The sequence below is a fragment of the Dreissena polymorpha genome, chromosome 9, assembly GCF_020536995.1.
Source record: "Dreissena polymorpha isolate Duluth1 chromosome 9, UMN_Dpol_1.0, whole genome shotgun sequence".
In the NCBI taxonomy this organism is placed as follows: Eukaryota; Metazoa; Mollusca; class Bivalvia; order Myida; family Dreissenidae; genus Dreissena; species Dreissena polymorpha.
Genome location: NC_068363.1, coordinates 79,610,954 through 79,638,547, shown reverse-complemented (window position 1 = coordinate 79,638,547; position 27,594 = coordinate 79,610,954). Strand labels below are relative to the sequence as shown.

Here is a 27,594-nt window from a genome sequence, read left to right as displayed (position 1 = left end):
TCTGTGAGTCCGTCCAAAAACTTTCACATTGGCCATAACTTTTGCAATATTGAAGATAGCAACTTGGTATTTGGCATGCATGTGTATCTCATGGAGCTGCACATTTTGAGTGGTGAAAGGTCAAGGTCATCCTTCAAGGTCAAAGGTCAAAAAATAATTTTTTTTAAATTCAAAGCGGCACAATAGGGGGCATTGTGTTTCTGACAAACACATCTCTTGTTTGAAATTTCATTTGAATTCTTTGTAATTTTGAAGATTTTTTTTTCAGTCCTAAATTGTTTGTCTCAATTTAATGACAAATATTAATTTACTAATATTATTTATTTATTTATTATGTATTAAAGGCTCTATAAAGGTGACAAATCCAATTTATATGCATATCAACTGGTCTGATTTTTACTGGATTTCAGTTACTCTTGCATAAAAACTGCTAATAAAACAGCTTAGGTACAACGTTGTCAAGAATTATGGAAGATAAACCCATTTCATAATTGGAAGAAATGTTTACATTTTTGCAACTAACGTGATGTGTAGCCTCAGAGCAGTGACATAATTTATGCTAAAAATAGCCGAAAGAAAATTCAATTTTAATTCTATTTTAAACAACTTTTAACCAGCAGAAAGTAACTTATTAGATCACTACAAATGTTTTAACCATTTAGAAGAGACCTACTTTGTGGGTGATACCGGAAAACGTTAAAAATTATCGTTATATTTTTGGTGAACTGAGTCACTTTCACTTTCTCTTTTCAGAGTAAACAGCGATGTAAATAAACTGATTGTTTTTAAACACAATTGACTTGGAGGACACTTTATTTTGAGCTCAAAACAAGTTGTATTGCTTATTTTTTATTGTAATGTCCAATAGCATATATATATTGTTTTTTGATAACCTTTTATAAATAAAATATGAAAAAATATATTTAAAAATCGGTAAATAATTACGGATCTTCACCTTTATAGAGCCTTTAATATTATATTTATTTTAGAGTACTTTTATTCTTAATTTAAATAGAAATATGAATAACATCATATCTTCATGTCATATTATTTAAGGAAAACATTCAGGACTGATAAAAATGCTGAGAAATCACAAATGATTTTGGAAAAACAATATTTGAAATAATGGTGAAATTCTCTACTTTTCTTTTCAGGTTGAAGGAAAGTACGTATTGAAGAGTGGCACAGATTTCCGCAACATTAGCCGCATCAATGTGGAGTTTTCAGAATCAGGGTTGAAGTTCGACATTCAAAGGGTAGACTTCTTTTCAAGCTATCCTGAAGATGAGACATTGCGACAGGAAATTCACAAAATGACCGGTGAGTAGGGGTTGACAAAATGTGCATGAATTTCACATCGTCACATTTGATGATATTACAGCAGACATTAAAACACTTTATTAATGTCTTTTAAGGCACATATGATCACATATTGACTAAAGTGTTAGCCCTAACAGTGCTGGAACCAAATTTTGAAGGCCTTTGCAAACAGTTTGGATCCAGATGAGACGCCACAGAACGTGGCGTCTCATCTGGATCCAAACTGTTTGCTATTCTGATAGTATTCTTTGAAAAAAATCGAAGAAAATGCTAATTTTAGAAAGTCAGCAGACAACATTTTAGCAGATCACAAATAACCCAGCATGCAAAGAGTTAACTTTGAATTTGTTCATGTTATTATGCTCCAGCTGCTGAGTGTATAGAAACAAACATATGAATTTCAAAATGGCAGATATAGTTACATTACAGCGGACATGACACATTTGGATATAGTACAGCAGATTTTGACAGGTTTGAGGAATGTCTCCTCTTTTCATGTGTTTCAATACTGAAGATGATGAATTTCAAATCGGCAGTGTTTTTTTGCACCCATTTTGGAAATTTGGCCAGGGCCTTTTAGATTGGGAAAGTCATGACGTTTTGAATAAATTTGGGAAATTGGTGTATTTTATTTTTTGCTAAAAAAGTTTTAAATTATGAAGAAGAATTTTCAATAATATATATACTAAGGTTTAACCCATAGAGTTGCATATTGAAATTAACTAAATGTTGCATTGTACTTGCTTTTTTTATTTTACCTTCAATTTTTGGCAGTCATTTTGGAAAAATATTTACTTTGTGACATTAGGAATGGGGCAAAATATAGGCCTCAAATTTGATTTGAAAATAACACTGATTGGTGTACTTGTATGAAAGTGGCTATTGACAGGCTTATGCATACATGCCATACGTCCCGGATTGTCGGGGACAGTCCCGGAAATGAAGAACTTGTCCCCCTGTTCTGGAAATCTGTCAAATGTCCCGGAATTTACAAAATCCATATATACATGTACCTTATCTTAGGCTTAACTGCACCTCGAATCTGTGTATATCTGCAGCGTCTCCATGACAATGCCTACCCGAATAGGCAGACTACGCTACGTGTCAAAATCGATCAATTAACAGGGGTCCTGTTATCATATCGATTGTCTCACGTTCGCGGTCAAACAGAAAAGGCGCATTGTTTAATGTGGTTGTTAATTGACTTTAATCTACTACGTCATTATTTCCCGCTGCGTAAGGGCAAAGGATAGTTGTTCACACATCTGAAGTCCAACATCGCTAAGTAAAAAATTAAAAGCAGTATGTATTGTGAATTGATTTGAGTTGATGATCTAACGGTACTGTATTGTTGTATTTTTTATTATATAAATGTTATAAATGAATAAAGGCGTATCAACAACTACAGTTACACACCGGTCTTAATAACAATAACGCAGTGACGTCACCATCTATGTTTAGAACGCTTACACTGAAAACACGTGGCTTGTATCTAGTAACGGAAGTTGTAATGTTTAATTTGACCTTTATAGATCAAGGGTATTTCCGATAGGCTTTCGAACTTTTGCAATTAACAATGCAAAACAAAAAAAAAACGTACCAAAAATGCATATGTCTATAAATATCGCTACATTTTATACATGTCACGGAAAATCGGCAAAAGTCCCGGACAATTTAACTCAATGTCCCGGAATTGGTCTGAAAAATTATGGCATGTATGGGCTTATGAATTTCAGGTTGCTGCATTGATTTCTATTGCAGGGGAGATTGACAAGCGTATGAATTCCATATTGCCACATGTATTACAATAACAACTACTATTGACAAGAGTTTGTATATCACATTGCATCTTTTTTTCTCCTTTTTTGGAAGGGGACCATGACTCTCTTTGACCTTTGGGAAGGGGCTGCATGTATTTTCTTTTACAGCAAATATTTATGGGCCTATGAGTTTGCATTGCCGCATGTCTTACTATTATGGAACTTTTTGACAAGACTATGTATATCTCATTACCACATGTATTTTCTATTACAGGGGATATTGACAAGCGTATAAATTTCCGTTGCCAAAAATGTATTGCTATTACAGCAATATTGATAATCGTATACTTTTCAGATTGCCAAATGTATATTTTGTTACATCAATTATTTATATGTATATACATTTTATGTTGCCAAATGCATTTCACTTACAGAAGATATTGACAAGCATATGAAATTCACATTGCCAGACATATTTCTATTACAGCAGATATTGACAAGTGTACGAATTTCACATCGCCACATCTATGTTCTATTACACCAACTAATAACAAATGAATGAATTTCACTTTAATTTATGTAGTTTCTTTTATGGAAATTATTGACAATTGTGTGAATTATACTTATATTTTTGTTTCAGCCGAGATTGACGAGCGTATGAATGAGCACCTCGGGTGTATGGGTGTCTCGATGGACGGTCGCTTTGCTTCCATAAGGGCCATGGAGACCAATCTTGGTGAGTATTACGTGAAACAATAACAAATTCACAGTAGTGGAAATAAGTTTTTCAGTAAAAAAATATTGAGCTAAAAAATTAATTTAAGTTACTATTAATTTTATCTTGAAGTTTATTAATTTTTGCAACAAAAGTGTTTCCTTAAAATAATACAATAGGTGTAAGCTAATTACCTTTATGCAAATAAGAAATTACTGTTTTTTTGTGTAAAAAAATAATTCAACAGTTAATTACATCTCATTTCCTTGTTCCAGGTAATTTCATAACGGATATCATCCTGGAAGCTGTACCGGCTGATATCTGCCTAATGAATTCCGGTACATTTCGGTCCGACCGGATACACAACAAGGGTGAATTTCAACTGCGCGACTTGATGACAATACTACCTATGGTTGACCCGCTTGTTGTTATCGAAGTTTCAGGTGAATATTATGTTAAAGCTAGAGATTACACTCGAGCCTGATTTTTTATATCAGATATCTCATATTTAAGATGAGTGAATACTGGATCAATTTGAATTCGGTGGTATCGGATTACGCTATTGTTTCCAATTTAGATGAAAGTTTTAAACATCATTCCTGGCAAATCATCATAAACATGAACTCTAATGTACACAAATGTGAAAGTGATCCTTTAAATGTTGTTTTAAGTCTTTTGTGATATCCAGACTATGTTTGAACTTTCCATTTAACTTTTGCAAACTCAACCAACACATGCGGTTATAAACTAAGTCATAAGTCTACCCTCTCATAAGTCGGGGATGGACTCAAAGTGGTATGAAAATTTGCAATTGTGCAAATGTTCCATGCGATAGTTGGTTCAAAATTTCATGGTTATTCAAGGTCGTGTGGTTCTGGCGGCCCTGGAGAATGGTGTGTCACAGGTCCCCAAACTGGAGGGTCGGTTCCCACAGGTAGCGGGCCTCTCCTTCGTGTATGACGCCAGCAAGAATCCAGGATCCAGGGTGGAATCAAGTCTTGTGAAAGTGCAGGAGGATTATCTCGATTTTGATAAGGTAAATGTGTTCTGGCAATTTTTTGCATTTTATTGAAGAAGTATTTTTCTGTGAAATGTTTTTTGCGCCCAGTTTTGTAAACATGCAAAAATTGTTTTTATTTTGATAGCCTTAGGGTTAATGTGTTTTTGCAATTTTCACATTTTATTGAAGAATATTTTTATGCCCCCGGATCGAATGATCGGGGGTTTGTTGTTTTTTGCCTGTCTTTCTTTCTTTCTGTCTGTCATTCTGTTATTCTGTCCCAAAACCTTAACCTTACAGTAAAGTTTTGCAATAACTTTTGAAATATTGAACATAGCAACTTGATGTTTGGCATGCATGTGTATCTCATGGAGCTGCACATTTTGAGTGGTGAAAGGTCAAGGTCATCCTTCAAGGTCAAAGGTAAAAAAAAAACGGCGCATTAGGGGGCATTGTGTTTCTGACAAACTTATCTCTTGTTTCAATAAAAGTTTTTGTCTATTTCTTTATTTGCTTATTAAGAATGTTTTACAGTCCTCTTCATTACTGTGAGACATTAAATGATATTCTTGAACTTCCCAATCAGGGGATACCCTGTTCCTGAACTTCCTATCAGGGCTACAAATTTGCATGAATAATCAAATCAGGTGTTCCCCTATGCTTGAATTTGCAATTTGAGATACTAATATACCTTTGTGTTGTAGTGTCTAAATATTATATTATCTTTTTGTGCTCTTATGCTCTTAAGAAATATAGGAAATAATACAGTACACATATGTATATGCCCAATTTTCATAGTGAAGTAAAACGCTTTGCAGTTTATGTAAAATACTCATAAAAGTGTTTTTATGTCCAATGCACATTGATTTCAAGTTGTAAACATAAGTATTTCCTTTCATGTTTATGATTATTATGGCTTTCAGACGTACCGACTGTGCACAAAGGAGTACATTGCATCGGGCAAAGACGGCTATGATTGCTTTAAGGACTGCCCTGTAGTGGTATGTAATATCATAATCAGTGGGTTTTGTCATGGCCCAAATACGTGTGTGTATCTCATTTTTTCAATGAATTGCCATTTTAATGTACCAGTTCACTTGATGGGACCAGGAACTGTTTTCACAAAGCTTCTTAGGGCAATTTATTTAATTTATAAAATTTCTTTAGTGTCTGGCCAGGTAATTTTTTATGTTCCCCAGTCTATACTGAGGGACGTATTGTTTTTGCCCTGTCTGTTTGTTGGTTTGTTTGCGTCAAACTTTAACATTGGCCATAACTTTTGCAATATTGAAGATAGCAACTTGATATTTGGCATCCATGTTTATCTCATGGAGCTGCACATTTTGAATGGTGAAAGGTCAAGGTCATCCTTCAAGTCAAAGGTAAAATAATTGGCTTCAAAGCATCACAGTAGGGGGCATTGTGTTTCACAAACACAGCTCTTGTTTTTAATGTTTACATGAACTTGTTTAAAGCAAGTTAATATTGCTTAAATGATTAATTTCTTTCCTTGTTTAAGCACAAAAGGTTTTAGTTCTTAATTAAAATTTGATCTAAAATTTTCCCTTAAGAGTACCAATGATGTTTTGATTCCCATGAAATTGTGAAATATGGCCCATGGGTAGAGTAATAGATTTTTCATAGCGTTTGTTTGTTTTGGAATGAACACATTTTTAATAAACTGAAATTATCTTAATTTAGCTGAAATACATGTAAGTAAGTATTATTAGTATGTAATGAGTATAAGAAATTTCCATTGTTCAGTGTATTAGGGGATTTAAAAAAACTAGAGAGAATGCAGTTCTATTATTTTTATGCCCCCGGTAGGATAGCATATAGCAGTTGAACTGTCCGTCAGTCAGTCTGTCTGTCCGTCCGAAAACTTTAACGTTGCCCATAACTTTTGCAATATTGAAGATAGCAACTTGATATTTGGCATGCATGTGTATCTCATGAAGCTGGTCATTTTGAGTGGTTAAAGGTCAAGGTGATCCTTCAAGGTCAAAAGTCAAAAAATACAATCCAAGGGAAGTAATAAGCTTTACAAGGGGGATAATTTCTAAACCTGCCAAATGATATATTGAAATTTTATTTCAAAGCGGCTGGTATGACAATGCTAAAATGCATTATTAAAAACTTTAGATGCTGCAAATAAAAAACTAAACATGCTTTTGAATTGTTTTTTTCCAAAACTGTTGAAATGTATAAGCAAAGGTACTGGTATAAATATGTTTGTACTCTATGACAAAGTTATTGGTTTGTAAGTAAACATAAATGCTTCTCGATGTTAAATTATCCAATGATCACGTTTAAATGGCTATAAATAAGTAGAAGAACTCTATTCTAGGCATTGAATGGTTATTAATAAGTTGAATAACTCTATGCCTTGTCATTGTAATGATGTGGTGGGCTCCTCTTTACTTAGAAAACATGCTATCTACACAAGAACCATTTTAAAAAAAGCTGGACTACTTTGGTTTAAATGATTGTCCATGATCCTTAAAAATGATGTTGTATAAACTATATGAACACAATTGTGTGCTTAATCCTTTCCCACTCAGAAGGAAAGTGAAAATGGCAATGTGCAAACAGCATAAAACCAGAACAGCCTGCGAGTCTGTTCAGGTTTTATGCAGTTTGCTGCTCATCAGTAACTAAGGGTTGCAAATAAAGCCTTTAAAACTTGAATTTAGTAAGAAAGGTCTTATATTAAATTTAACTTTCTAAGGGAAAACAAATGCGTTTAAATATGTATCTAAGTGGTAGAGGGTTAAGATAAATTGGGCCTTGTTCTGCAAAATAGGGCATAATGCATGTGCGTTAAGCCCAGTTTTACCAGAATGAGGCTCAATTGTTCGACTCTTGAATCAGGTCGAGTCTGAGCAGTGTCCAACCATCAGTACGGCCATCAGGAACCATTTCGAGTCTGTACAGATTCTGTTGAATGAGAAAGTCTGCAGATCTGGCCATCGACAGAGTCTATGTAGCATCATCAGGTACGTGTCCTGGTTATGTTTTCAAAGGAGACCTGCTGGTTCATGTTCGAAAGGATAAGTACGAAAGACAAAGTCTTAAATTGTTATTCTCTTTGATAGATAATTGATTATTGGATGGCTTCTTCTGGTTATTGTATTATTTGATAAAACACGGCTATTTGGGACAACACTCTCTGTCTTAACTGAATGTTTGCTGAGAAGCAACTTCTTCTAATCAAATTTTCCTGTAAAAGCACAAAGTGCTGCCCTGATTAGCTTGTCAAGACTGCACAGGCTAATCTGGGAAGACACTTTACGTCACATGCATTAAACCCCTTCTTAGTAGCTTAAGAAAAGTTATGTCTGTAATTTGCATTGCTTTTAAAGTGTTGAAAAAAAATACAAAATTTTTCATTTAAAGTTCACTGTAGATCAATTCGATACTCACTTTTGATAACAGCTTTGTAGCGCTTAATACACTTTTAACAAAGAGAATTTTATTTTATGCTTACAGGCATTTATTCGTTCAATTGTGCACTTATTTATGTTTCAATTTGTTACACCTTTATTTTCATGCTTAGCCAATGAGGTTAGGAGGAGTAGGGTGACCTATATGTGAGATTTTCTGACTTTTTTTGATGAAGCATGGCACAAGGTGTTTTTTGCCTGTGATTACTGTATTTTCTTGATTACAGGACACACAATTTTACCTTAAAATTTCATAAAAACATTGGGGAATTATTTTATAAGACTGTCCTTAAATTTATTTCCAAATGTTTCATAGATTTCTGAATGTAAATCTTCATTTGAACAGCCCACTTAAAATGACAGCATAAACAGCATTTGTATATGAATTGTTTATAACAAAAAAGTAAGTTAAGATTGCATCAATATATGCATTAAAATATTTGGAAGTTATAATTTGATGGTAAATCAGGTTTCCATATGAATATTTGTTAACCTCTCTTATAATTAAGTCCATGCTAAATATGACAAAATGGATGCAAAGGTCTGGTATTCATCCTATTGTTCCAGCGATTATTATCCCCCGCCAGAGGCGGAAGGATATTGTTTTGGCATTGTCCGTCTTTCCGTCCGTCCATCCGTCCGTCCAGTCCGGCACTTTTGTGTCCGGAGCCATATCTTGGAAGTGCTTTGGCGGATTTCATTGAAACTTGGTATGAGTATATATATGGATAAGAGGATTATTCATGCCAAATGGCATTGTAAACCATCTGTTAATAACGGAGTTATGGCCCTTTGTATCTTGATAAAATGCTTTTTTTGTGTCCAGGAGCCATATCTTGAAAGTGCTTTGGCGGATTTCATTGAAACTTGGTATTAGTATATATATATATAAGAGGAAGAGGCGGGGGATATCAATTCAATAAAATTGCTTGTTATACCCCCACAAACAAATGTCGGTCGGTCTGTATTAAGTGTCCGCTCTCTATTTCAAGTAGTTTTCATCCGATCTTCACCAAACTTCGTCAGAAGTTGTATCTACATGATGTCTAGGCCAAGTTCGAACATGGGCCTTGTCGGGTCAAAAACTAGGTCACGGGGTCACTTAGAGCGTTTTAAACATTCAGCATGTTGTCCGCTCTCTAATTCAAGTAGTTTTCATCCGATCTTCACCAAACTTGGTCGGAAGTTGTATCTAGATGATCTTAAGGCCAAGTTCGAACATGGGCCTTGCCGTGTCAAAAACTAGGTCATGGGGTCACTTAGTGCGTTTTAAACATTCAGCATGTTGTCCGCTCTCTAATTTAAGTAGTTTTCATCCGATCTTCACCAAACTTGGTCGGAAGTTGTATCTAGATGATCTTAAGGCCAAGTTCGAACATGGGCCTTGCCGGGTAAAAAACTAGGTCACAGGGTCACTTAGTACGTTTTACACATTGAGCATGGTGTCCGCTGTCTAATTCAAGTAGTTTAAATCCGATCTTCACCACACTTGGTCAGAAGTTGTATCTAGATTATGTGTAGGTCAAGTTCTAATATAAGCCATGCCAGGTCAAAAACTAGGTCACGGGGTCACTTAGTGTGTTTAAAACCTCATCATGTTGTCCGCTCTCTAATTCAAGTAGTTTTTATCCAATCTTCACCCAAAATTGGTCAGAAGTTGTATCTTGATAATGTCTAGGGCAAGTTTGAATATGGGTCATGCCAAGTCAAAAACTAGGTCACGGGGTCACTTAGGGTGTTTTAAACATCACAATGTTGTCCACTCTCTAATTCAAGTAGTTTTCATCCAATCTTCACCAAACTTGGTCAGAAGTTGTATCTAGATGATGCCTAGGTCAAGTTTGAATATGGGTCATGCCGGGTCAAAAACTAGGTCACAGGGTATCTTAGTGCATTTTAAACCTCACCATGTTGTCTGCTCTCTAATTCAAGTAGTTTTCATCCAATCCTCACCAAACTTGGTCAGAAGTTTTATCTAAATGATCTTAAGTCCAAGTTAGAACATGGGCCTTTCTGGGTCAAAAACTAGGTCAAGGGGTCACTTAGTGCGTTTTAACAATTGAGCATGGGGAAAAGTACTTGTACCCGTCAAATTGGGAAAATTGGGCGCAAAAAACCCTGAAATTGGGAAAATTCACGTTGTGAAGTCTCTTTTTTGGGAAATTGGTGTATATGATTTTTTGCTCCCAAATAACTAAATGTTGTCAAGTTGTCAATATTGTATTAATTTTGGTTCAAGCAACATAGCTGCCTAGGAAAACTAACAAAATGTTACACTTTATTTAAAAGAAAAAATATTTTTTTGGAAACCTCAAATTGGGATTTTTTTTTTACAGCAATTGGGAAATTTGTAGTTTTTTCTCATAGGGAAAGTGACGTTTTCTGGTACTTTATAAAGAAGGAAAAAAGTTGCTGTGTCCATGGGCCTTATAATCAAAAAATATGGTGTGAAGTTTTCATCTGTTCATCAAGATTATGTTTAACTAAGTGTTTTTGAAGAAATAAGGTTCATGTTTATGCAGCTTCGCAAGATCATCTCTATTGATATTTAATGCAGCTTTTTCTGTTGTTTTGTTCTCTGAAGTTCTATCTGTTTGCCTAGGGAATGGCTTAGTATTTGAGGAAAATATTTTTTTTGGGGGGTAAATTTTCTTCATGAATTAAAGATATTACATTAATTCTTGATACATGTCTTAGTGGTATTACCGTATTTAGGGTCACTGACAAATATCTAATGACAATTACAAATGCTTTTGGATTACTGAATAACATTTACATGGCAAATAACAACAGAAGTTTATTTTAGTGCTGTTGCATGAAACAAAGCTGCAGTGCTGGGATTTTGTTGACTTCAGCTTCAGCTTGTTTTGTTCTGCTTCCTTAGGCTATGAAACGTGTTAATTTTGATCGAGTTGATCAATATAATTATGTCAGAATGAATACAAATTGCATGTGTCTTTGATGATCAAGTTTTTTAGTAATTTTATTTATCTTGAACTTTGCAACAAGAATGTAATAGATGACATTTGTCTAGCTTAGGTACTACAGTTTGATTTTCAATGAAAAAACCTTATAATGCTTACTTGTAAATATTCTTTTTTTATAGCTACGAGTTTGTTTTTAAGTTTTTAAATCAACATTTCTTGTGAACTGGCATTGCCAATGATTATTTATAATGGGTTATAAGGTAGTATTAAGAAGAAGGCGACAAACATGCTTTATTTATGGATTCAATACATTTTGACTATTTTCTTCTGCTCTATTCTTATTTTGAATAAATTGGTCATTTTGGGCTCAGGTACTCCTTAAAAATACATCTTGTACTCTTAAGTATACAACAATTTACTGTGGCATGTAAAATACTTTAAAAAGTAACCCTTCTTACTCCGAGCACTTTTTAGTCTTATTTTCAGTACCCTGGGTACTTTGAAGTATACTTTAGAGTATCTGTGGTACTTTAAAGTAGTTCCTGAGCCAACAATGTCAATTGGAGCCTTGTTATAAAATGTGTATTGTTTCCCACATGACCGACTAACAGTTAATCAATTCTGAGTGACAAGTTTGTGTGATTTTGTCTTCTAACCAGGCGCTCAATGCTCATACAAAAAACGGTTGAGAAGTTCATGAAAAAGGTGAAACTCAGAACCCCGACATCATCCTTGGACGTACCAGACTCCAGTGCCAAAGACGTGAATGCAAATGCACAAAAAGAAGAAACAGTCGCAACTAACGCACCCACCTCTAACTCACAACCATTCAGCACCAGTAAATTGGGTGGTTTTATGTCACTTGCATCAATCGCCACAAATAACCAATCGGTAGCAGGCAGTCCAGAGAAGAAACCCCGAACGGCAGACGACAGAACAATGACTGCCCAATCTGCCATGGAAAAGTCGCCATTTTCTTACAGGCGCGACAGCAATATTGGCGACGCGGCCCACTTGGCCCATCTTGCCAAAGTAACTCAGGCGTTCAAGAGACCGCTGAGAACAGCGCCAAAGAAGTTGACAGGAGGGACGGCTAGTGCGTACGTGCGGCAGATGAGTATCGAGGCGGAAGAGGACAAGCAGACGCACCTCTGTCCTAAGGTGGAGGGACGCATTGTGAAGGCAGATGAAGCGGTCAGTATTTTTCTCTTTTTTTTTCGAATTAAGAAAAATACTGTTGCCAGGTCAATTATGAACTATTAGTGCAAACATTCCCTGGAATTGGGAATATTTGTTTTTGTGTCGTGAAATCTTATGATAATATATTATGGGTAGTTTTATTTGTTCAATTGCAGATAATGCTCTTTTGAATTAAAATTGATTAAACCTTTCATCCTTTTGGGAATTGTAGGGATGGCAAATTGGGATGAGAATTGCTTTATATGTATGTTCAGCTCAGAATGTTTATAAAGAAACATTAAACATTGAGTTGTCTCTTTTAACAGTGATGATATAATATGTTACTGTAAACAAATATCCTTTATATGTTGATACAGTTTGTTAGCATGCTCATGTAATTTTCATATAAAACATATACAGGCGGTAAATAAAAGTTAGCAATTCTTTAAAGTTATTTACTGTGATGGTTATACAATTTTAAAATCTTTTCATTTTTAGGTCCCCCACCACTATAGTGGGGGACATATTGTTTTTGCCCTGTCTGTTGGTTGGTTGGTTGGTTTGTGTGTTTGTTTGCTCCAACTTTAACATTTTGCCATAACATTTGCAACTTCATATTTGGCTACATGTGTATCTCATGGAGCTGCTCATTTTGAGTGGTGAAAGGTCAAGGTCAACCTTCAAGGTCAAAGGTCAAATATATAGCTTCAAAGCGGCGCAGAAGGGGACATAGTGTTTCTGACAAACACATATCTTGTTTCAATATTGAAAACAAGAGTCCTTTGATTTCTCAAAAATGTCTGTCAACCGTATACGACCTTGAGTAACAGAAGTTTGATATAATTATATTTAGCAGAGTTTGAGTAATTAGAGTCACAAAAATCTGCAAACACAGCATCTGCAACATTGTCATAGACACTGCAAATGCTGGACATCATTGATGGTATCAAAACCCTGTGGTTCACACTTGAAATGATATCTCACAATAGTTATGGCATGCCAATACTGTTTACAATAAATATGGCATGCCAATACTCTTTGCAATAGTTATGGCATGCCAATACTCTGAACAATAATTATGGCATGCAAATACTGTGTATAATAATTATGGCATGCCAATACTCTTTGCAATAGTTATGGCATGCCAACACTCTGAACAATAATTATGGCATGCCAACACTCTGAACAATAGTTATGGCATGTCAATACTCTGTACAATAATTATAGCATGTAAATACTTTGTACAATAATTATGGCATGCCAATACTCTGTACAAGAATTATGGCATACCAATACTCTGTACAATAATTATGGCATGCCAATAATCTGTACAATAATTATTGCATGCAAATACTTTTTACAATAGTTATGGCATGCCAACACTCTGAACAATAGTTATGGCATGTCAATACTCTGTACAATAATTATAGCATGTAAATACTTTGTACAATAATTATGGCATGCCAATACTCTGTACAAGAATTATGGCATACCAATACTCTGTACAATAATTATGGCATGCCAATAATCTGTACAATAATTATTGCATGCAAATACTTTTTACAATAGTTATGGCATGTCAATACTTTGTACAATAATTATGGCATGCCAATACTCTTTACAATAGTTATGGCATGCCAATACTCTTTACAATAGTTATGACATGCCAATACTCTGTACAATAATTATGACATGCCAATGCTCTTTACAATAGTTATGGCATGCCAATACTCTTTACAATAGTTATGACATGCCAATACTCTGTACAATAATTATTGCATGTAAATACTCTTTAAATAGTTATGGCATGCCAATACTCTTTACAATAGTTATGACATGCCAATACTCTGTACAATTATTATGTCTTGCCAATGCTCTTTACAATAGTTATGGCATGCCAATGCTTGTTACAATAGTTATGGCATGCCAATACTATGTATAATAATTATTGAATGCAAATACTCTTTACAATAATTATGGCATGTCAATACTCTGTACAATAATTATGGCATGCCAATACTTTGTACAATAGTTATGACATGCCAATACTCTGTACAATAATTATGGCATGCCAATACTCTGAACAATAGTTATGGCATGCCAATACTGTGTATAATAATTATTGAATGCCAATACTCTTGACAATAGTTATGTCATGCCAATACTCTTTACAATTGTTATGTCATGTCAATACTATGTACAATAATTATGGCATGCCAATACTCGTTACAATAGTTATGGCATGCCATACTGTGTATAATAATTATTGAATGCCAATACTCTTTACAATAGTTATGGCATGCCAATACTCTGTACAATAGTTATGACATGCCAATACTCTGTACAATAATTATGGCATGCCAATACTCTGAACAATAGTTATGGCATGCCAATACTGTGTATAATAATTATTGAATGCCAATACTCTTGACAATAGTTATGTCATGCCAATACTCTTTACAATTGTTATGTCATGTCAATACTATGTACAATAATTATGGCATGCCAATACTCGTTACAATAGTTATGGCATGCCATACTGTGTATAATAATTATTGAATGCCAATACTCTTTACAATAGTTATGGCATGCCAATACTCTGTACAATAATTTTGGCATGTCAATACTCTGTACAATAATTATGGCATGCCAACACTCTGAACAATAGTTATGGCATGCCAATACTCTGTACAATAATTATGGCATGCCAATACTCTTTACAATAATTATGGCATGCCAACACTCTGAACAATAGTTATGGCATGCCAATACTCTGTACAATAGTTATGGCATGCCAATACTCTGTACAATAATTTTGGCATGTCAATACTCTGTACAATAATTATGGCATGCCAACACTCTGAACAATAGTTATGGCATGCCAATACTCTGTATAATAATTATGTCATGCCAATACTCTTTACAATAATTATGGCATGCCAACACTCTGAACAATAATTATGGCATGCCAATACTCTGAACAATAATTATTGCATGCCAATACTCTGTACAATAATTATGGCATGTCAATACTCTTTGCAATAGTCAAGGCATGCCAATTATCTTTACATAGTTATGACATGTTAATACTCTGTACAATAATTATGGCATGTCAATACTCTGAACAATAGTTATGGCATGCCAATACTCTGTACAATAATTATGTATTGCCAATGCTCTTTACAATAGTTATGGCATGCCAATGCTCGTTACAATAGTTATGGCATGCCAATACTGTGTATAATAATTATTGAATGCCAATACTCTTGACAATAGTTTTGTCATGCCAATACTCTTTACAATTGTTATGTCATGCCAACACTCTTTACAATAATTATGGCATGCCAATACTCTTAACAATAATTATGGCATGCCAATACTCTGTACAATAATTATGGCTTGCCAATACTCTTTACAATAATTATGGCATGCCAATACTCTTTACAATAATTATGGCATGCCTGAATACTCTTTACAATAGTTATGGCATGCCAATACTCGTTAAAATAGTTATGGCATGCCAATACTCTGTATAATAATTATTACATGCAAATACTCTTTACAATAGTTATGGCATGCCAATACTCTTTACAATAATTATGGCATGCCAATACTCTGTACAATAATTATGGCATGTCAATACTCTTTACAATAATTATGGCATGCCAATACTCTGTACAATAATTATGGCATGTCAATACTCTGTACAATAATTATGGCATGCCAACACTCTGAACAATAATTATGGCATGCCTATTCTCTGTACAATAATTATGGCATGCCAATACTCTGTACAATAATTATGGCATGCCCATACTTTACAATAATTATGGCATGCCAATACTCTTTACAAAAGTTATGACATGCCGAAACTCTGTACAATAATTATGGCATGCCAATACTCTGTACAATAATTATGGCATGCCAATACTCTTTACAATAATTATGGCATGCCAACACTCTTTACAATAATTATGGCATGCCAATACTCTGTACAATAATTATGGCATGCCAATACTCTGTACAATAATTATGGCATGCCAATACTTTACAATAATTATGGCATGCCAATACTCTTTACAAAAGTTATGACATGCCGAAACTCTGTACAATAATTATGACATGCCAATACTCTTTACAAAAGTTATGACATGTCGATACTCTGTACAATAATTATGGCATGCCAATACTCTGTGTTTTAATGTTCACATGTAAATTACTCACTTTTGCATAAAAATACATAAAGTATCTGACTTATTCTGGCATGCCAATGCTGTTTTTTGTGACAACCAGTAAATTACACACCCACACCTACGCATTGAAATGCATTTCTGTTTGGATTTTCCTGATTTCTAGTAAATAACACACTTTGACCTTGAAATGCTTGCAGCGTCTTGCTAAAAAGGTGGTCGTTGGGTAGTGGATGTGGAGTCCGCTTTGCGACCTGGAGATCAAGGGTTTGAACACCACTGTTGGAGCATTCTTTAGCTCCCAAACGAACATCCCTTTCCCAAAGACATCAAGTACTGGTTCAACCCAGGAAACTGACTCCAGAGCTTTTCAATAAGCCTTAGGCTTTCGATGCAATCAAGCTAAAATAGATATGTTATAAAACTATCTTTCAGACCATCAAGCGCCTACTGGCTGAGAAGGATATGAAAGTGGGTGCACATGTTCTGGAGGCCATTGTTCAGGAGTCCAACAGCCGCCAAAACTCAGTGGAGTCTTTGACCGACAGCCGCCAAAACTCAGTGGAGTCTTTGACCGACAGCCGCCAAAACTCAGTGGAGTCTTTGACCGGTGGCAACTGAACATAAGAAATACTTATGGCTGTTTTCTGCATATTCTTTGTTGTTAGTCATTAGTCAATTGATTTTCGTACTGTAGTTTTAGTCTTTAATTGAGTAGTTTCACATTTTTGTTAACGTAAGCTATTGGTCAAGAAAGGGACCTCTCCATTGTGATCCCATATTGTTTGTTTGATGTGTCCCTCAATATGGGAAAACAGAGTTTTAAGTACAGGCTAATCAGGGACGACACTTCTCGCCTAAATTGGATTTTTGCTCAGAAAAGACCTCATTTAAATGAAAAATACAATAAAGGGGAAAGTGTTACCTTGATAAGCGTGTGTGGACTTTACAGACTTATCATGAACGACTTTAACCCTTTCAGTGCTGGAACCGAATTGTGAAGGCCTTTGCAAACAATTTGGATCCAGATGAGACGCCACAGAACGTGGCGTCTCATCAGGATCCAAACTGTTTGCTATTCTGTTTGCAAAGGCCTTCAAAATTCGGTTCCAGCGCTTAAAGGGGTTACCCTTTACCACTAAGAAATGTATTTTGTCGCATTTGTAGTCCCTTAGAAAGTTATATTCAATTAAAGGCCTGTATTACTAGATCCAATTTTTAAAGGTTTCAATTCAAATCCTTAGATACTGATGAGCAGCAAACAGCATAAAACCTGAACAGACTGCTAGTTACTCGCAGGCTGTTCTGGTTTTTATGCTGTTTGCACATAGCCATTTTCACTTAGCTTCTAAGTGGGAAAGGGTTAAGGCAATATACTGACTCAACTTAAGTTTTTCTCAATTTTTTACTAGATGAATTTGACCATCATACTCAATTTGTTCATAAAATCTTTTTTGAGTCCACCACAACCCTGAGTTTTAGGAGGAATATGTACTTATAGCTGGGATATTAGATTGTTTGTGAGCTGACCAACGTTCTCAATACTCAGCTGAGTGGAGACTCAAACCTCATCTTCTGAGTTGAGAATGTTCTTGATACTGGGTTCTTGTATTGGCAATTTGTTATGCCCCCGGATCGAATGATTGGGGGTATATTGTTTTTGGCCTGTCTGTCATTGTATGTGTCACAAAACTTAAACCATGGTCATAACTTTTGCAATATTGAAGCAACTTGATATTTGGCATGCATGTGTATCTCATGGAGCTGCACATTTTAACAGGTGAAAGGTCAAGGTCATCCTTCAAGGTCAAATATATGGCTTCAAAGAGGCGCAGTAGGGGGCATTCTGTTTCACAAACACATCTCTTGTTTTATTACTGTAACTCAGTATTATTATTCTGTCACAAATGTTTATGGATTTTCCAGGGTCAACTGCACAACGAAATATTATGTTAATTGAACATTAACGTCTTATATCAGACATTATAGAAACAATCCACAAATGTAACGTCCCAACGAAGATTTCTTATTTAGCAATTCCAAAAAATTTCATGTCAACTATATTAAATGAATTAAATATCTGGTTTGTTGAAAAAGCTTCTTTTAATTCTAGTTATTTGTTGTGTTTTAACTGGTAAAAATTTGATGAATTTGGGTCATCTAATAGTCATCCATGAAATCTGTCATTGTTGGTCGAAGGTGGTGAAAATCTGTACGTAGATATATATTCCTGTAGGCAGGTATGAGGAGTAAGGTAGTCACATCTGTAAAGACCCTTTAGTTCATTGATTTAGTTATACATGTATATAAATTGTTAAGATTAAAATAATGTTAATGTTTTAGATTTATAGTATTTTTGCACTTGTTAAGTGCTTCAATTTATCTGGTGATGTTTTTTATAACTTTTTTTGAGATATTTTTTATATTAATTGAACAATTTTTTTCATGAAGGTGTGTGATATTTTCAAATGTTATTTTTTATGCCCCCCTTCGAAGAAGAGGGGGTATATTGTTTTGCACATGTCGGTCGGTCGGTCCGTCTGTCCGTCCACCAGATGGTTTCCGGATGATAACTCAAGAACGCTTAGGCCTAGGATCATGAAACTTCATAGGTGCATTGATCATGACTGGCAGATGACCCCTATTGATTTTCAGGTCACTAGATCAAAGGTCAATGTCACAGTGACTCGAAACAGTAAAATGGTTTCCGGATGATAACTCAAGAATGCTTACGCCTAGGATCATGAAACTTCATAGGTACATTGATCATGACTGGCAAATGACCCCTATTGATTTTCAGGTCACTAGGTCAAAGGTCAAGGTCACAGTGACAAAAAAGGTATTCACACAATGGCTTCCACTACAACTGACAGCCCATATGGGGGGCATGCATGTTTTACAAACAGCCCTTGTTCTACATTGTTACTGCTGCAACATATTCTCATGATGAAATTGCGAATAAATTGCTATGAACACAAAATTTTAACAATCCATTTCTTGCATATTTATCAAAAGTTGTTTGTTCTTGTAAAAAAACTTAAAGCATTTGTATGGGTTCAATAGATAAAAAGGTTTAAACAGCAGCCCTGGGGATATAAAATTAAATCAAGGTGTCCCTACTTTGTTATATTACAGCAGCCCTGGGGATATAAAATAAAATCAAGGTGTCCTTACTTTGTTATATTACATATTTATTGGGTGTGATTGTTTATTAGCTTATTTTACAAATGGAACCCTGGAAAATGGGGAGACAATGTGTATGCAAACTTCATTAGTGTAAGAGTGCTGATGTTTAACAAGACATTAATATTTTGTTTTAAAATAGCATTTTGAAATGAATTCCTCTTAAAGTACCTCATTTTGTCATTTTGTATTACAGTATTTCATCTTTTCTTAACGCAGATTTTTAAACAAATGTCAAGTTACGAAAGAATATTGAGCTTGAAATGAGTAAAGATTTATTGTCCATATGTTCTTAAAATAAAGAACAAATGAAGGCATGAAAGGAATCGAAAACAACAACACTTAAATTAACTTATCATGGATGTTGGGATTGACTTGTTATACTTCTTTACTTAAATTTGTTGTATGGCATTGAAAAAGTCTGGGCTCTTGTGTCTTTGTAGACATGAGTTGTTTTTTTAATTGTTGATAAATAGTATGTCTATTCCACCGCATGTATACATGATATTATGTAGAGTATGTATGCCAAGAACTTTTTGTTAAGTTGTTGAATAATCACACCTGAATTACAGCATTATCTTAAGTTTATGTACGTTATGTTAGTTTACAAAATGTAATGACAAATTGGTCATATCATATACACCTTCCACCCTTTTTTTGCTTGCCTTTTACTTAATGTATTGAAAGTATTGGGCGGTGTTTTGTTTGGACTGAAGAATTTTACAATATGGACGCATGCTTTATCTTTTTGCGTATGTTTTACTATATTAAGATGTAAAATAATCATATATTATAATTATTAATTATGTTATACCTCATATTTTATTGGTATAGAGGGGCTTAGTTGTATTATCCATCATTCCATATTTGTTAACATAGTGACATTTTTCCTTTTTTCTTGTTACATGTGTAGTAGTTTTTTTTATTTTTTATATTCATTCTTATACAATAATTTTTTATCTTTATTATTGCTTACTAGCTTTCTGTATCTATTTTTTCTTTTTGTATTTTTTGCAATCACTATATTTTTTTTTGTTATATTCATATTTTACATTTTACTTAGATATTTCTTAGTCAGTGTGTTTTGTCTACTTCAAGGTATTTGCCTTTTGGTTTTGAAATAAAAGCTGATTTACTGAATTTATGAAAGATGTGCGTGTTAGATTGCAGCAATAGAGACACTGGTGTGTTTGTTTTTTGACAGCTCAATTTAAGAATTTGATTGAATGAAACCTAATGCAATATTTTCTTTACACCATTTACCATGATGAATAAACCTTGAATGAGTGTAAAACTTGTTAGGATTGTTCTAAATGTCACATAATGTTATACTGCATTTCTCTTATTAATGCATTCGTTCTGACATATCGACAAATGTTTGTAAACTTTTGTGTACAGTATTTTGTGGTGAAATATGACCCAGTAAATGTAAATTGGACCAGGCGGGTGAAGATCAAGGACAATGTTAACCCATGAATGTTTAGTGGACTCTCCCATCCTTCCAAAATGGATCAATTTATTTCCAAAATTGGGGATGTCTAGTATATTTATTTCGATATTTAGAATATTTCTTACCGAAATTCCTTTAAGCAAACAGCGCAACCCTGATGAGACGCCGCATCATGCTGTTTGCCAATGCATTTTTTCTAGACGCTAGACATAAATGGGTTAATGAAAATAGGAAAACTGTTTCTGCTCAATAGCTTGAGTTTGGGTGAAGGTATTGCACTGAAATTGTTTGTGACTCTGTCCTTTAAAAAGATGCAGCTAGGGATAGTATACCTGGCCTGTTAGCCAAAGGTCAAGGTTACTGTTTCTAAAAATAGAAAAACTGCTTCTGCTCTAAATTTGTACTTCGAATGAAGGAATTAGGCTGAACTTGTGTGGGTATGTAGCTAACCTGCTGACCTTACTTGAGATTCCACATTTATTATTATGCCACCTTTGAAGAAGAGGGGGTATATTGTTTTGCACATGTCGGTCCGTCCGTCGGTCCGTACACCAAATGGTTTCCGGATTATAACTCAAGAACGCTTAGGCCTAGGATCATGAAACTTCATAGGTACATTGATCATGACTGGCAGATGACCCCTATTGATTTTCAGGTCACTAGGTCAAAGGTCAAGGTTACAGTGACTCAAAACAGTAAAATGGTTTCCGGATGATAACTCAACAATGCTTAGGCCTAGGATCATGAAACTTCATAGGTACATTGATCATGACTGGCAGATGACCCCTATTGATTTTCAGGTCACTAGGTCAAAGGTCAAGTACACTGACTTGAAACAGTAAAATGGTTTCCAGATGATAACTCAAGAATGCTTAAGCCTAGGATCTTTAAAATTCATAGGTACACTGATCATGACTGGGTGATGACCCCTATAAATTTTCAGGTCACTAGGTCAAAGGTCAAGGTCACAGTGACTTGAAACAGTAAAATGGTTTCTGGATGATAACTCGACAATGCTTAGGCCTAAGATCATGAAACTTCATAGGTACATTGATCATGACTGGCAGATGACTCCTATTGATTTTTAGGTTACTGGGTCAAAGTTTAAGGTCACAGTGACTCAAAACAGTAAAATGGTTTCCAGATGATAACTCAAGAATGCTTAAGCCTAGGATCATGAAACTGCATAGGTACATTGATCATGAATTGCAGATGACCCCTATTGATTTTCAGGTCACTTGGTTCAAGGTCAAGGTCACAGTGACTCGAAACATGTTTCCGGATGATTGCTCAATAACGCTTAGGCCTAGGATCATGAAACTTCATAGGTTCATCGATTATGACTGGCAGATGACCCATATTGATTTTCAGGTCACTTGGTCAAAGGTCAAGGTCACATTGACTCAAAACAGTAAAATGTTTTCAGGATTATAACTCAATAATGCTGAGGCCTAGGATCATTAAACTTCATAGGTACATTGATCATGACTGGCAGATGACCCCCTATTGATTTTCAGGTCACTAGATCAAAGGTCAAGGTCACAGTGACTCAAAACAATGAAATGGTTTCTGGATGATAACTCAACAAAGCTTAGGCATAGGATCATGAAACTGCATAGGTACATTGATCATGACTGGCAGATGACTCCTATTGATTTTTAGGTTACTAGGTCAAAGTTCAAGGTCACAGCGACTCAAAACAGTAAAAAGGTTGCCCGCTGATAACTCAAGAACCCTAAGGCCTAGAATCATGAAACTGCATAGGTACATTGATCATGAATGGCAGATGACCCCTATTGATTTTCAGGTCACTTGGTTAAAGGTCAAGGTCACAGTGACTTGAAACAGTAAAATGGTCACCGGATGATTTCTCAAGAACGCTTAGGCCTAGGATCATGAAACTTGATAGGTAGATTGATCATGACTGGCAGATGACCCATATTGATTTTCAGGTCACTTGGTCAAAGGTCAAGGTCACAGTGACTCAAACAGTAAAATGGTTTCAGGATGATAACTCAATAACGCTGAGGCATAGGATCATTAAACCTCATAGATACATTGATCATGACTGGCAGATGACACCTATTGATTTTCAGGTCACTAGGTCAAAGGTCAAGGTCACAGTGACCTGAAGCAGTAAAATGGTTTCTTAAGTATTCACACAATGGCTGCCACTATAACTGACAGCCCATTTGGGGGGCATGCATGTTTTACAAACGGCCCTTGTTTTAATTGACGCGACAAAATAAATGAGAATAAGGTTGAAGACCATGTTTCAGAGCATTTCCATGTTTGTTGTAATATCCATCACTTTCTGTGCCTTCATTTGTACAACAAGTTAATATAACTGTCAACAATCACTGTAACAGAGATACATATATTAACAGGCATACTTTGTGACAATTTGGCAGTCTTGATGTTGATAGACAATTGGACCAGGTAAAATAATGATGGCTCTTACCAGCTTTCACTTACAGTTAAGTTGTTGAAGACATTGTCAATGTTTACTGAAATAAATTCAATAATGCAAGTCCAGTTTTATGTGTCCATCTTTGTTTTGCCAATGTTCAAAGATGTTAGAATATGTAATTGAATGTGCACTTAAAACATATAAACATCTTATGGATTTTTTTATCAAAATTATTTTATTAACAAGGAGAAAAGTGTAAGTCTTTTTGGGTATTAATATGGTGTGAAATAGTATGGCATTATAACAATCCATTTTATGTATTGCTAGTTCACATGATTTTTGTACAAGGAGATTTCAGGATTTCACTGCCACAATCATGTATAAAGTTGTTAGGGCACTGTATGTTAACATGCAATTTTGAATGACATATTGAATTGTTTTTAGCTCACCTTAGCACAACGTGCTCATGGTGAGCTTTTGTGATCGCTTTTTGCCCGTTGTGCGTTGTGCAGCGTCAATATTTGCCTTGTTAACTCTCTAGAGGCCACATTTATTGTCCAATCTTCATGAAATTTGGTCAGAAGATTGGTTTAAATGATATCTTGGATGAGTTCGAAAATGGTTACGTTTGCTTAAAAAAAATGGCTGCCAAGGGGCGGGGCATTTTTCCTTATATGGCTATATATGGCTATAGTAAAATATTGTTAACACTCTAGAGGCCACATTTATTGTCTGATCTTCATAAAACTTAGTCAGAAGATTCATCCCAATCATATCTTGGATGAGTTCGACAATGATGCCGGTCGGTTGAAAAACATGGCCGCCAGGGGGCAGGGCATTTTTCCTTATATGGCTATTGTAAAACCTTGTTAACGCTCTAGAGGCCAAATTTATTTTCCGATCTGCATGAAACTTGCTCAGAAGATTTGTCCCAAAAATATCTTGTTATCTCAGGTGAGCGACTTTGACCTTTCAGGCCCTCTTGTTATTTAATATGTATTAATATGATACATGTTTACATATCAATCAGTTTGTATTTTTCTGAGAATTTTAATTTAATTTGTAAGAGTTTAACAATATTTTTTTCAGCAGATACGCATTTTAATTAAATAAATAAATACTCACCTGTTAGTATCACTTACTGTAACAGTTTTCATTTGGAATGTATGCTCTCTTCATCTACTGGTGCTAGAACAGTTTAATTAGACTTATTAGATTCTCTTTAAACCCTTTAACCTTTGAATGATATTTATAAAATGTTGCTTATTAAAACCTTTTGATCCTTTAGACCATGTGCAGAAGTCATACCAACTCAGGGTGAAAGGCCTTATTTGTAGTTGAAAATGTTAGCTTGTATTTTCATGTCATAACTATGTGTCATGTGTCATAAAACTGGTTTTCATAAAATTAGCCTAAAATGTGTAGCCATTATAGACAATTATGTCCAGAGTGCACCAGTCATTCACGCCAGCTCAAGGACCAGGTCACCATTTCAAGTCAGCTCAATACCTGGTCTTCCTTTAAAACATTCATAAAACTTGGCTCAAAGGTAGCTTGAGTTATGCACAACGGCTCAAGGACAAGATCATCATTCAAGTCAGCCTGGTCTGCCTTTAAAACATTCATAAAACTTGGCTCAAAGGTAGCTTGAGTTATGCACACATGCTCAAGGACAAGGTCATCATTCAAGTCAGCCTGGTCTTCCTTTAAAACATTCATAAAACTTGGCTCAAAGGTAAAGGTCATTGAAATGTATGGGAACTTAAGCCTGGTCAAGGTTAATGTCACAATTAAAGGTGTAATTTTTCTACTTTCTTTTTAGAGTCAATGTTTTTCGTGCCTGCTTTATAGTGTGCTTTATCTTTTAAGGGGGCCTTTTCACAGATTTTGGCATGTTTTGAAGTTTGTCATTAAATGCTTTCTATTGATAAATGTAAGCATTTGCTCTAAAAAGCTCCAGTAAAAAATCAAGAATAAAATTTAAAAAAGAAAAAAAAGTAACCCTAAACAGGGCTCGAACCACTGACCCCTGGAGTCCTGGCGTAAAAAGTCTCCGACTTAGACCCCTCGACCATTCTTCCACATAAGATGTCAGATGTATTTTATAGTATATATAAGCAATCATCGTAGTTTCACAAAATATAGCGACAACAACAGAACTCTCCAAATTATTCAATCGTTTCGTGTTGCAACGCTTTATCATTTTCAGGTTTTTAAATCGTCAAAAGATGCATATAATGTCTATATTAGAGCATGGTAAATGTTCAGTATTACTGTTTTCTCACAAATATCATAACTAAATGAAAATTTGCAAAACTGAAACAACTTTTTTGTCAATTTACCAAACCGTGGAAAGGCCCGTTTAAAAGCTATTTTAGAATTAGACTCAAATGTCTTGATTATTGATACCATATGTAAAAGACATATTGTCGCTGTCGTTCTCAAACCTCGTAGCTCCAACATTTTCATTTTTTTTTTCGTCTTCCGAAAATATATATAGTCTGGCACATGTTTTGTGCTATATCTCGTAGCTCTACGCCAATCAGAGCCCTTGAAAAAGCCACGTGACGAAATGTTGTAGCTTGATTGTTGGCTTTTTTTTTCGGGCAACAAGTTGTAGCGACGTCATTTCACCTATAGTAACGTCATTTCATTTGGATAAATTTGACAAAAACGTTTTTATATTTGCAGCTATGAGGTTTCGTATCAGGACGAATTGCCGTACATCATAAAAATGAAAAGACTGTGGTGACATAATGTCGTAGCTACCATTTCTGAATATCAGTATGACTTATCAGTATGACTTTCACGTCTACGGCTTATACCGTTTGTTGCAGCTTTATTTGTTTGGTATTTTTACAGAATTTCAATTTCTAAAACATCGTTATAAAAAATGTGACGGTTTTTTCTCTCTCCTGAAAAGATGGCATTTTGTAGCTATGAGGTTTGAGAACGACAGCGACGATTTCCCATGTCAATATAAGGTCAAGATCACACGTGAAGGTTGAACAGTATTTTCAAGTCTCCTGTATCCTTTAAAGGATTTTCATGAAACTTGCCTCATGTGTTTATCTTATTCAGGTAAATTGCAAAAGGCATGAGACAGTCATGCCACTTTAAGGTCTTGGTCACATGTGAAGGCCAAAAAGGTCATGGTGGGGGATCTAGCACTATTAAGTACTATAATTACCTTGCTACTATCGTTAAACATGTGATGGAAAGGCTTGTAATGAGGCTTTAGAATTGATTGAATCAGACCTTCTAACTGACAAAGGCAATTATAACTATATAATAATAATATTTTATCAACACATTCTGTACACATTCCATAGCTGCTTAACATGTAATGGTGCTGGTTGCATTGACAGTATATGGGCATTCTAAAACATACATATATATATACCAAACTGTTAACCGATATGAACACATTCAGAAATACAACATCTGATGATCAATGTCTTAATCTATCATTTTGCAAATTTTATTAGACATTAATTAAAACAATTTGGTTATGAACAATGTAGCATGACACGTGTTGAATTTATTATCTTTTTCTTTAGACCTGATGTGCACTCTTCACTGGTCCGACATATTTTTTAATTCCTTTTTATTTCTCAAACATGTTTTCAATAATCAATATTTCTCTCTAAAACAATCAGAGATACAGATAATAAAATGCTGAAAATATCAGGGTGTGATAGATAAAAAAATATTATATATTTATATTTATTATTATAGCTTATACACATAGTTATTTTCTTCACTATCAAAATGAAAATGCACTTTTGTTATGCTTAGCAATATTAAATAATACATTTTCTTTTACATTAAAATTAATATCTGTCTGACAACTTGAGATAAGATTCCAATGTTTTATGTAAATTGTGTTTTTATGTGATGTGTTTTGTGAAATTTGTTCTTCAATTCATGTTGTTTGTGATTGAACAATTTGTTTAATATGTGTATTGAAGGGTTTTTTATGCAATCGATTAGCACAATAAATATGCATTTCAAATA

The 27,594-nt window shown here is 34.8% G+C and overlaps 1 protein-coding gene across 5 annotated transcripts in view; it reads left to right on the top strand.

The window, feature by feature from the left end:
- Positions 1-27,594, top strand: part of LOC127843595 (snake venom 5'-nucleotidase-like) — a 54,909-nt gene extending 27,315 nt beyond the window's left edge. For 3 of the 5 annotated variants that reach the window (XM_052373275.1, XM_052373276.1, XM_052373277.1), the window contains 8 exons: positions 1,155-1,320; positions 3,721-3,816; positions 4,071-4,238; positions 4,659-4,831; positions 5,719-5,796; positions 7,667-7,791; positions 11,825-12,359; positions 16,970-27,594. In XM_052373275.1, coding sequence (XP_052229235.1) covers positions 1,155-1,320; positions 3,721-3,816; positions 4,071-4,238; positions 4,659-4,831; positions 5,719-5,796; positions 7,667-7,791; positions 11,825-12,359; positions 16,970-17,155 — 1,527 coding nt within the window. In that variant the 3' untranslated portion in view covers positions 17,156-27,594. The remainder of the gene's footprint in view (positions 1-1,154; positions 1,321-3,720; positions 3,817-4,070; positions 4,239-4,658; positions 4,832-5,718; positions 5,797-7,666; positions 7,792-11,824; positions 12,360-16,969) is intronic. The other 2 variants (XR_008032224.1, XR_008032225.1) reach the window with 2 other exon arrangements.